The sequence below is a fragment of the Anomaloglossus baeobatrachus genome, unplaced genomic scaffold (genome assembly GCF_048569485.1).
Source record: "Anomaloglossus baeobatrachus isolate aAnoBae1 unplaced genomic scaffold, aAnoBae1.hap1 Scaffold_102, whole genome shotgun sequence".
NCBI classification, from domain to species: domain Eukaryota; kingdom Metazoa; phylum Chordata; class Amphibia; order Anura; family Aromobatidae; genus Anomaloglossus; species Anomaloglossus baeobatrachus.
This window is the reverse complement of record NW_027441848.1, coordinates 476246-488610: the sequence shown is the minus strand read 5'-3', so window position 1 is coordinate 488610 and position 12365 is coordinate 476246. Positions and strand designations below refer to the sequence as shown.

General features: G+C 45.3%; 2 protein-coding genes across 2 annotated transcripts; both read left to right on the top strand.

Annotated features, from left to right (window-relative positions):
- Positions 1–307: 307 nt before the first annotated feature.
- On the top strand, positions 308–4204 carry LOC142260407 (uncharacterized). The gene is made up of 2 exons (XM_075331904.1): positions 308–1201; positions 3457–4204. Exons 1-2 carry the CDS (start codon positions 352–354, stop codon positions 3600–3602), a joined length of 996 nt encoding a protein of 331 aa, XP_075188019.1. The 5' UTR covers positions 308–351; the 3' UTR covers positions 3603–4204.
- Positions 4205–8110: 3906 nt separating this feature from the next.
- Positions 8111–12007, top strand: LOC142260408 (uncharacterized). Its single transcript, XM_075331905.1, has 2 exons — positions 8111–9004; positions 11260–12007. Exons 1-2 carry the CDS (start codon positions 8155–8157, stop codon positions 11403–11405), a joined length of 996 nt encoding a protein of 331 aa, XP_075188020.1. The 5' UTR covers positions 8111–8154; the 3' UTR covers positions 11406–12007.
- Positions 12008–12365: the final 358 nt, after the last annotated feature.

The following is a 12365-nucleotide window of genomic DNA, read 5'->3' as shown; positions in this document are numbered from 1 at the left end:
CTAGTCCAATGGACAGGGATATATTCCCAGCAGGGCCAGTGTACGTGCCTATATCATAAACAGGTTCACAGCAAATGACAGAGTAACACTTTAGTGCATGACAATAGGCACATTACACAAACACATGGTCCAGCGAACAGGGAAGTATTCCCAGCAAAACCAATGTAAGTGCCTTTCCAAGTTCACAGTAATGACAGGATAACACTTAGTACATAATCATAGGCCCGTGAATCCACGTGGCAAACTCAATTGAAAAAGGTTTTTGACACAGAGGGCGAAGTGGACAATTCTGTGGATTCAAGAAATCATAGGGAGCTTTGCAACCAAGTCAAATCATTGTTCAACCGCAGAATGAGACTCTGGTGGAACAAGGCCTTCATGCAGCGCTATGTTGATCGGGGGTTAATACCTAGAGGGCTTAGGGTACAGGTCTTTCCCTCTTTCAGTGTCACGGATGAGACGTTTAAAAGGGACTGGGAGGAAGCAGCTTCTGCTTGCTCCAGGTCCTTTATGGGGCTTCTTATTAATAACAATGAGGCCTCTCTCCGTGCCATTGATGAGGAGATTTCTGTGTTACAAGACCGGACCACGAAGGAACTCACCCCCGCTGAGTTATCGAATTTCCATGAGACATTGAATAAGGAGTTTGTTAAATGGGAAAAGGAGTTGGTCTCTACCAAAACAAAAAAATATCAACGTGACGTTACTGATTATAAAAACCAGCAGGTGTATCGATGGAAGGGGACAACACGCCGGAGGAGACATTTTGTCGGACTCCCTAACTCCGTATCGGCCTCCTCCATCTCCTCAATGGAGGATGAAAGCTCTACATCTCAGGCTTCATCTAGACCTGTAACGAGAGGTTTTTCGGGTAAAAATAGACCCGATAAAACACCCCCAGCCCCTGGAAAATCTACCTTGGGAGCAATTCCAAAGAAGGGCAATTCCAACCAACTGGAGGTGATTAACTTGTCTCAGGTCCAACTGTCTGATGACCAGATTGAGGTCCTAAAATTAGGTTTAACCTTTGTACCTGATTGTAGTTTTGATCTTTTTACAGTCGCTAAGGACCTGAATCTGTTCCTCAGAAAGGTGGTTCTCCATAAAATACACGCTAGAGGATCCAGTCTGAATCCCTGTACCATGGAGAGGGAGGAGGAGGCTGTGCGGATACTTGAAGAATTGGAGGGACAGGCATCTGGTGAGTTGGATAATATTTTTCCTACACGTTTGTACCCGCGCTCCACCACGTTCCCCCCATTTTCGCTGTGCCCTCAGGTCCAAGTCTTCCATGACCTAGTTATGGGTGACTTGAGATCTCTCTCCAAGAGAGTAAAAAATAACAACCTTTCTGTTAAACATCGACGGGCCCTTGAGGAATTAAGGAAAATGGAGGGAGTAATCATTAAACCGGCGGACAAGGGGGGTAACGTGGTGGTCTGGCCATCTGCCATGTACGAGCGGGAGGTATATAAACAACTAAGAAATGCAGACTTTTACCAGATGCTGCCCTCTAATCCAACTAGTGTTTTCCTCACCCAGCTGATGCTCATACTCGAGAATGCTCTTGCCTCAGGTACCATTACTAAAAAGATGTATGATGGTCTCCTTCCAGATATGCCGGTAACACCCACGTTCTACCTCTTGCCTAAAATACATAAAAACCCTCGGGTTCCCCCTGGACGTCCGATTGTCTCTGGCATCGGAGGGCTATGCGATGCAGTATGCAAATTTATCGATTTCTATCTCCAACCTTTGGTTGAGACGCTGCCCTCCCATGTCAGAGACACTTCGGACGTCCTTAGGAGGATTGATGGCTTGACGGTTGAGCGTGGGATTTTGCTGGCGACTCTGGATGTCGAGACCTTATACACGAATATCTGTCACGAGCACGGCCTGCAGGCAGTTGAGTATTTCCTGGGTATGAGCAACTGGGCACCACCATTACAACACCTGATTCTGGAATTATTGGAGTTCGTGCTGACGCACAACGCCTTCACCTTCGGTGAGCGGTTCTTCCTCCAGCGGCGCGGCACTGCGATGGGGGCGGCTTGCGCGCCGTCGTACGCAAACCTCTTCCTGGGATACTGGGAGAGGGAGGTTTTCGGCGACGGCGTGCCGGCCAGCTCCCATGTGCAGTGCTGGCTCCGCTTCATCGATGACATCTTTGTCATCTGGGGGGGGACCGCCCCGGAGCTTGAGGGCTTTGTGCGCCACTTGAACTCCAATTCTTATAACATCTACCTCACTTATCAGGCTGATCCGACTAGGGTCGATTTTTTGGACATTGGCATTTCCATTAATGATCAGGGTCTTCTGACCACTGACATCTATCGGAAACCCTCCTCTGTGAATGCTTTGTTACACGCATCTTCTGGCCATCCGCATTCGACCATCAATGCTATCCCTACTGGGCAATTTATCCGTTTGAAACGGATTTGCTCAGAGACGGATACATTTGAGGGTAGGGCCAGTGAGATGCGTGATAGATTCAGGGAGAGAGGGTACAGCTCCAGATCCATTAAAAAGGCCTATAGTCGGGCTAAAGTAGCTCCGAGAGACCGACTTCTTTTACGTTTCAATCCTGATAAGACGAAGCCTGCTGAACCGAAGGTGCGTTTTATCTCCTCATTCAACCGTCAATGGGATCATATTCGTGGCATATTAACTAAGCACTGGTCTGTCTTACAAACGGAACCTGTGCTGAAAGATATGCTTCCAGACCGACCCCTCATGACGGCACGTCGGGGCCGGAGCCTACGTGATATGTTGGTCCACAGCCACTATGTGGCACAAAAGAAACCACCATTTATGATGGGACGTTCTATCTGTGGATCATTTCCATGTGGCTCATGCATTGCGTGCCGTCACGGTAACATCATCAGGGCAACATCCTTTGCCTCCTCGGACGGCTCCAAAACATTCGAGATCCGGCAATATATTTCTTGCAGTAGCACGGGCGTAATTTATTACGCTACGTGCGCTTGCGACTTAATATATGTCGGACTCACTAGTCGTGAATTGCGGGTCCGGACGAGGGAGCATACTAGGGACATCATCGCGGCTAAAAAAGCGAAACCTGAGGATGTTGATTCCCTGAAGACCATCCCCCGCCATTTTAGGGTGCATCACGGGTCTGACCCCTCAAGCTTTAAGGTGAGGGGGATTGACCGTGTACACCTTGGATTGAGGGGTGGTAATATTCATAAGGTGTTGGCACGGGTTGAATGTCGTTGGATATTTCTCCTCGACACAGTGGCCCCTCGAGGTTTGAATGAGAGGCAGACCTTTAGTTCCTATTTATAATCCAGTAGGTCTCGTCTGCGTTTGACATATACCCCATTACGGGCAATATTTGTTTGGTTGCGGATCCCCTGTGATTGAATCTGCTTTGTACATAATGGTTTTTATAAATATTTTTTTAACTGGATTCTTTGTGTCCTCTTTTTTCTACAGTTGTCTACGTTTGTGCTCTTGGTGCAATATTTCTCTGTGTCACTAACCTGGTGGTCTGCCTGCATTGGAGAATGAGTTGGGAAGGAATACAGTATATCCTGATCGTCTATATGAGATTGTTCACTGGACTGCGTCTTACTGTTTAATATGTTGTTATATGCATGAATAATGTCCTTACGCTCTATGTATACAGTACTGGATGTAATTATGATGTAATTATATGTATTCTTATCCCTCTATAGTGCTATGCACTTTGTATGATTCCCAATGCGATTTGCCCTTTCTTTTGCCAGGAGTAGACATGGCATTTGCAGCTTTACTTCCTGTTTGCGGCTCTGCACATGTGCAGTGTGTGTGGCTCTCCTTGAAGTGTCCCCTGGGTAATATTGACGTCATCAAAGGGGTTTTCCCTGGCCCAGGTGATGCTGGAGTAGCCGCCCACGCCTGCTCAGTGTGCCTTAGTGCTTTGTAGCAGCGACAGGTGCTGCAAATGATCTAATATACACTAGTGTATAAATGCAACCATTTCCCTCCTTTTGTCCATGGTCCCCTGAGGAAGTCATCACGAAATACGTATTGGGACTTTTTTCCCCTTGTGTGACTGCATGTGAGTGCTATAATTGGTGGAATATCCACCGGGCTATGTGTTTGGGTAATGTGCCTATGATTATGTACTAAGTGTTATCCTGTCATTACTGTGAACTTGGAAAGGCACTTACATTGGTTTTGCTGGGAATACTTCCCTGTTCGCTGGACCATGTGTTTGTGTAATGTGCCTATTGTCATGCACTAAAGTGTTACTCTGTCATTTGCTGTGAACCTGTTTATGATATAGGCACGTACACTGGCCCTGCTGGGAATATATCCCTGTCCATTGGACTAGATGCCTGGGCAGTGTGCCTATGTTCATATACTTAAGTGTTACTCTATCACTTACTGTGAACCTGTTTATTGCAATGGCATTTACACTGACCTTGCTGGGAACATATCCCTGTTCACCGGATGATGTGTGTGAGTAACATGCCTATTGTCATCTATTAAAGTGTTATTCTGTCACTGACTGTGAATTTATCTTTTGTATAGGCACTTACACTGGCTCTGCTGGGAATATATTCCTGTTCATTTATTTGTAATGTGCCTAGAGTTCTTGATTAGGTGAACCTGCGTTTTGTAAAAGGCACTTACACTGGCCCTGCTGGGAGTACACCCTTTTGTGTGCACCTAATTTGATCCATGCAGCCCCACATGGGGTTCTTTATTCGCTCTTATGTGTCATTTAACCTTCTTACATGTCACAATTTTTATATCCCATGTAATATTTATATGCTTGACCCAACCAATTAAAGTTTTTCTATGTGCAACTTACTTTGGTGTTGGTGGTTCTTGGGCCATGGGATATGATGTAATATAAGGCAAATTTAAAGACTTTTTTTCTGCTGTTTCAATATGTCCCTGAAGTTGTTGTCTTTTACCTTATATAAGTCTGCTTTAACTGTCCTGGTTGTTGCTAATTTTCCTTTGGGGGGTATTGCATTTTTTTGCCATTTTGAGGCGAAATTGTTCCTTCGGGGGGGTATTGCAACTTTTGGCCATATTGAAGCGAAATTGTTCCTTTGGGGGGTTTTTACAATTTTTGGCCATTTTGAGGCGAAGTTGTTCCTTTCAGAGGGTATTGCAACTTTTCAGCATTTTGAAGCGAAATTGTTCCTTTGGGGGGGTATTGCAATTTTTTGCCATTTTGAGGCGAAATTGTTCCTTTGGGGGGGGGGTATTGCAATTTTTTGCCATTTTGAGACGAAATTGTTCCTTTGGGGGGTTTTTACAATTTTTGGCCATTTTGAGGCGAAATTGTTCCTTTCGGAGGGTATTGCAACTTTTCGGCATTTTGAGGCGAAATTGTTCCTTTGGGGGGGTATTGCAACTTTTGGCCATTTTGAAGCGAAATTGTTCCTTTGGGGGGTTATTGCAATTTTTTGCCATTTTGAGGCGAAATTGTTCCTTTGGGGGGTATTGCAACTTTTCGGCATTTTGAAGCGAAATTGTTCCTTTCGGGGGGTATTGCAACTTTTCGGCATTTTGAGGCGAAATTGTTCCTTTGGGGGGGTATTGCAACTTTTGGCCATTTTGAAGCGAAATTGTTCCTTTGGGGGGGTATTGCAATTTTTTGCCATTTTGAGGCGAAATTGTTCCTTTGGGGGGGTATTGCAACTTTTGGCCATTTTGAAGCGAAATTGTTCCTTTCGGGGGGTATTGCAACTTTTCAGCATTTTGAGGCGAAATTGTTCCTTTGGGGGGGTATTGCAATTTTTTGCCATTTTGAGGCGAAATTGTTCCTTTGGGGGGGTATTGCAACTTTTGGCCATTTTGAAGCGAAATTGTTCCTTTGGGGGGTATTGCAATTTTTTTTCATTTTGAGGCGAAATTGTTCCTTTGGGGGGGGTATTGCAATTTTTGGCCATTTTGAGGCGAAATTGTTCCTTTGGGGGGGGGATTGCAACTTTTCGGCATTTTGAAGCGAAATTGTTCCTTTGGGGGGGTATTGCAACTTCTGGCCATTTTGAAGCGAAATTGTTCTTTTGGGGGGGTATTGCAATTTTTTGCCATTTTGAGGCGAAATTGTTCCTTGGGGGGGTATTTCAACTTTTGGCCATATTGAAGCGAAATTGTTCCTTTGGGGGGGTATTGCAATTTTTAACCATTTTGAGGCGAAATTGTTCCTTTGGGGGGGTATTGCAACTTTTCAGCATTTTGAGACGAAATTGTTCCTTTGGGGGGGTATTGCAATTTTTTGCCATTTTGAGGCGAAATTGTTCCTTTGGGGGAGTATTGCAACTTTTCGGCATTTTGAGGCGAAATTGTTCCTTTCGGGGGGTATTGCAATTTTTTTTCCATTTTGAGGCGAAATTGTTCCTTTCGGGGGGTATTGCAACTTTTCGGCATTTTGAAGCGAAATTGTTCCTTTGGGGGGTATTGCAATTTTTTTTCCATTTTGAGGCGAAATTGTTCCTTTCGGGGGGTATTGCAACTTTTCGGCATTTTGAAGCGAAATTGTTCCTTTGGGGGGTATTGCAATTTTTTGCCATTTTGAGGCGAAATTGTTCCTTTGGGGGGGGGGTATTGCAATTTTTTGCCATTTTGAGACGAAATTGTTCCTTTGGGGGGTTTTTACAATTTTTGGCCATTTTGAGGCGAAATTGTTCCTTTCGGAGGGTATTGCAACTTTTCGGCATTTTGAGGCGAAATTGTTCCTTTGGGGGGGTATTGCAACTTTTGGCCATTTTGAAGCGAAATTGTTCCTTTGGGGGGTTATTGCAATTTTTTGCCATTTTGAGGCGAAATTGTTCCTTTGGGGGGTATTGCAACTTTTCGGCATTTTGAGGCGAAATTGTTCCTTTGGGGGGGTATTGCAATTTTTTGCCATTTTGAGGTGAAATTGTTCCTTTGGGGGGGTATTGCAACTTTTGGACATTTTGAAGCGAAATTGTTCCTTTGGGGGGTATTGCAATTCTTTGCCATTTTGAGGCGAAATTGTTCCTTTGGGGGGGTATTGCAACTTTTGGCCATTTTGAAGCGAAATTGTTCCTTTGGGGGGGTATTGCAATTTTTTGCCATTTTGAGGCGAAATTGTTCCTTTGGGGGGGTATTGCAACTTTTGGCCTTTTTGAGGCGAAATTGTTCCTTTGGGAGGGTATTGCAACTTTTGGCCATTTTGAAGCGAAATTGTTCCTTTGGGGGTTATTGCAACTTTTGGCCATTTTGAAGCGAAATTGTTCCTTTGGGGGGTATTGAAACAGCAGAAAAAAAGTCTTTAAATTTGCCTTATATTACATCATATCCCATGGCCCAAGAACCACCAACACCAAAGTAAGTTGCACATAGAAAAACTTTAATTGGTTGGGTCAAGCATATAAATATTACATGGGATATAAAAATTGTGACAAGTAAGAAGGTTAAATGACACATAAGAGCGAATAAAGAACCCCATGTGGGGCTGCATGGATCAAATTAGGTGCACACAAAAGGGTGTACTCCCAGCAGGGCCAGTGTAAGTGCCTTTTACAAAACGCAGGTTCACCTAATCAAGAACTCTAGGCACATTACAAATAAATGAACAGGAATATATTCCCAGCAGAGCCAGTGTAAGTGCCTATACAAAAGATAAATTCACAGTCAGTGACAGAATAACACTTTAATAGATGACAATAGGCATGTTACTCACACACATCATCCGGTGAACAGGGATATGTTCCCAGCAAGGTCAGTGTAAATGCCATTGCAATAAACAGGTTCACAGTAAGTGATAGAGTAACACTTAAGTATATGAACATAGGCACACTGCCCAGGCATCTAGTCCAATGGACAGGGATATATTCCCAGCAGGGCCAGTGTACGTGCCTATATCATAAACAGGTTCACAGCAAATGACAGAGTAACACTTTAGTGCATGACAATAGGCACATTACACAAACACATGGTCCAGCGAACAGGGAAGTATTCCCAGCAAAACCAATGTAAGTGCCTTTCCAAGTTCACAGTAATGACAGGATAACACTTAGTACATAATCATAGGCCCGTGAATCCACGTGGCAAACTCAATTGAAAAAGGTTTTTGACACAGAGGGCGAAGTGGACAATTCTGTGGATTCAAGAAATCATAGGGAGCTTTGCAACCAAGTCAAATCATTGTTCAACCGCAGAATGAGACTCTGGTGGAACAAGGCCTTCATGCAGCGCTATGTTGATCGGGGGTTAATACCTAGAGGGCTTAGGGTACAGGTCTTTCCCTCTTTCAGTGTCACGGATGAGACGTTTAAAAGGGACTGGGAGGAAGCAGCTTCTGCTTGCTCCAGGTCCTTTATGGGGCTTCTTATTAATAACAATGAGGCCTCTCTCCGTGCCATTGATGAGGAGATTTCTGTGTTACAAGACCGGACCACGAAGGAACTCACCCCCGCTGAGTTATCGAATTTCCATGAGACATTGAATAAGGAGTTTGTTAAATGGGAAAAGGAGTTGGTCTCTACCAAAACAAAAAAATATCAACGTGACGTTACTGATTATAAAAACCAGCAGGTGTATCGATGGAAGGGGACAACACGCCGGAGGAGACATTTTGTCGGACTCCCTAACTCCGTATCGGCCTCCTCCATCTCCTCAATGGAGGATGAAAGCTCTACATCTCAGGCTTCATCTAGACCTGTAACGAGAGGTTTTTCGGGTAAAAATAGACCCGATAAAACACCCCCAGCCCCTGGAAAATCTACCTTGGGAGCAATTCCAAAGAAGGGCAATTCCAACCAACTGGAGGTGATTAACTTGTCTCAGGTCCAACTGTCTGATGACCAGATTGAGGTCCTAAAATTAGGTTTAACCTTTGTACCTGATTGTAGTTTTGATCTTTTTACAGTCGCTAAGGACCTGAATCTGTTCCTCAGAAAGGTGGTTCTCCATAAAATACACGCTAGAGGATCCAGTCTGAATCCCTGTACCATGGAGAGGGAGGAGGAGGCTGTGCGGATACTTGAAGAATTGGAGGGACAGGCATCTGGTGAGTTGGATAATATTTTTCCTACACGTTTGTACCCGCGCTCCACCACGTTCCCCCCATTTTCGCTGTGCCCTCAGGTCCAAGTCTTCCATGACCTAGTTATGGGTGACTTGAGATCTCTCTCCAAGAGAGTAAAAAATAACAACCTTTCTGTTAAACATCGACGGGCCCTTGAGGAATTAAGGAAAATGGAGGGAGTAATCATTAAACCGGCGGACAAGGGGGGTAACGTGGTGGTCTGGCCATCTGCCATGTACGAGCGGGAGGTATATAAACAACTAAGAAATGCAGACTTTTACCAGATGCTGCCCTCTAATCCAACTAGTGTTTTCCTCACCCAGCTGATGCTCATACTCGAGAATGCTCTTGCCTCAGGTACCATTACTAAAAAGATGTATGATGGTCTCCTTCCAGATATGCCGGTAACACCCACGTTCTACCTCTTGCCTAAAATACATAAAAACCCTCGGGTTCCCCCTGGACGTCCGATTGTCTCTGGCATCGGAGGGCTATGCGATGCAGTATGCAAATTTATCGATTTCTATCTCCAACCTTTGGTTGAGACGCTGCCCTCCCATGTCAGAGACACTTCGGACGTCCTTAGGAGGATTGATGGCTTGACGGTTGAGCGTGGGATTTTGCTGGCGACTCTGGATGTCGAGACCTTATACACGAATATCTGTCACGAGCACGGCCTGCAGGCAGTTGAGTATTTCCTGGGTATGAGCAACTGGGCACCACCATTACAACACCTGATTCTGGAATTATTGGAGTTCGTGCTGACGCACAACGCCTTCACCTTCGGTGAGCGGTTCTTCCTCCAGCGGCGCGGCACTGCGATGGGGGCGGCTTGCGCGCCGTCGTACGCAAACCTCTTCCTGGGATACTGGGAGAGGGAGGTTTTCGGCGACGGCGTGCCGGCCAGCTCCCATGTGCAGTGCTGGCTCCGCTTCATCGATGACATCTTTGTCATCTGGGGGGGGACCGCCCCGGAGCTTGAGGGCTTTGTGCGCCACTTGAACTCCAATTCTTATAACATCTACCTCACTTATCAGGCTGATCCGACTAGGGTCGATTTTTTGGACATTGGCATTTCCATTAATGATCAGGGTCTTCTGACCACTGACATCTATCGGAAACCCTCCTCTGTGAATGCTTTGTTACACGCATCTTCTGGCCATCCGCATTCGACCATCAATGCTATCCCTACTGGGCAATTTATCCGTTTGAAACGGATTTGCTCAGAGACGGATACATTTGAGGGTAGGGCCAGTGAGATGCGTGATAGATTCAGGGAGAGAGGGTACAGCTCCAGATCCATTAAAAAGGCCTATAGTCGGGCTAAAGTAGCTCCGAGAGACCGACTTCTTTTACGTTTCAATCCTGATAAGACGAAGCCTGCTGAACCGAAGGTGCGTTTTATCTCCTCATTCAACCGTCAATGGGATCATATTCGTGGCATATTAACTAAGCACTGGTCTGTCTTACAAACGGAACCTGTGCTGAAAGATATGCTTCCAGACCGACCCCTCATGACGGCACGTCGGGGCCGGAGCCTACGTGATATGTTGGTCCACAGCCACTATGTGGCACAAAAGAAACCACCATTTATGATGGGACGTTCTATCTGTGGATCATTTCCATGTGGCTCATGCATTGCGTGCCGTCACGGTAACATCATCAGGGCAACATCCTTTGCCTCCTCGGACGGCTCCAAAACATTCGAGATCCGGCAATATATTTCTTGCAGTAGCACGGGCGTAATTTATTACGCTACGTGCGCTTGCGACTTAATATATGTCGGACTCACTAGTCGTGAATTGCGGGTCCGGACGAGGGAGCATACTAGGGACATCATCGCGGCTAAAAAAGCGAAACCTGAGGATGTTGATTCCCTGAAGACCATCCCCCGCCATTTTAGGGTGCATCACGGGTCTGACCCCTCAAGCTTTAAGGTGAGGGGGATTGACCGTGTACACCTTGGATTGAGGGGTGGTAATATTCATAAGGTGTTGGCACGGGTTGAATGTCGTTGGATATTTCTCCTCGACACAGTGGCCCCTCGAGGTTTGAATGAGAGGCAGACCTTTAGTTCCTATTTATAATCCAGTAGGTCTCGTCTGCGTTTGACATATACCCCATTACGGGCAATATTTGTTTGGTTGCGGATCCCCTGTGATTGAATCTGCTTTGTACATAATGGTTTTTATAAATATTTTTTTAACTGGATTCTTTGTGTCCTCTTTTTTCTACAGTTGTCTACGTTTGTGCTCTTGGTGCAATATTTCTCTGTGTCACTAACCTGGTGGTCTGCCTGCATTGGAGAATGAGTTGGGAAGGAATACAGTATATCCTGATCGTCTATATGAGATTGTTCACTGGACTGCGTCTTACTGTTTAATATGTTGTTATATGCATGAATAATGTCCTTACGCTCTATGTATACAGTACTGGATGTAATTATGATGTAATTATATGTATTCTTATCCCTCTATAGTGCTATGCACTTTGTATGATTCCCAATGCGATTTGCCCTTTCTTTTGCCAGGAGTAGACATGGCATTTGCAGCTTTACTTCCTGTTTGCGGCTCTGCACATGTGCAGTGTGTGTGGCTCTCCTTGAAGTGTCCCCTGGGTAATATTGACGTCATCAAAGGGGTTTTCCCTGGCCCAGGTGATGCTGGAGTAGCCGCCCACGCCTGCTCAGTGTGCCTTAGTGCTTTGTAGCAGCGACAGGTGCTGCAAATGATCTAATATACACTAGTGTATAAATGCAACCATTTCCCTCCTTTTGTCCATGGTCCCCTGAGGAAGTCATCACGAAATACGTATTGGGACTTTTTTCCCCTTGTGTGACTGCATGTGAGTGCTATAATTGGTGGAATATCCACCGGGCTATGTGTTTGGGTAATGTGCCTATGATTATGTACTAAGTGTTATCCTGTCATTACTGTGAACTTGGAAAGGCACTTACATTGGTTTTGCTGGGAATACTTCCCTGTTCGCTGGACCATGTGTTTGTGTAATGTGCCTATTGTCATGCACTAAAGTGTTACTCTGTCATTTGCTGTGAACCTGTTTATGATATAGGCACGTACACTGGCCCTGCTGGGAATATATCCCTGTCCATTGGACTAGATGCCTGGGCAGTGTGCCTATGTTCATATACTTAAGTGTTACTCTATCACTTACTGTGAACCTGTTTATTGCAATGGCATTTACACTGACCTTGCTGGGAACATATCCCTGTTCACCGGATGATGTGTGTGAGTAACATGCCTATTGTCATCTATTAAAGTGTTATTCTGTCACTGACTGTGAATTTATCTTTTGTATAGGCACTTACACTGGCTCTGCTGGG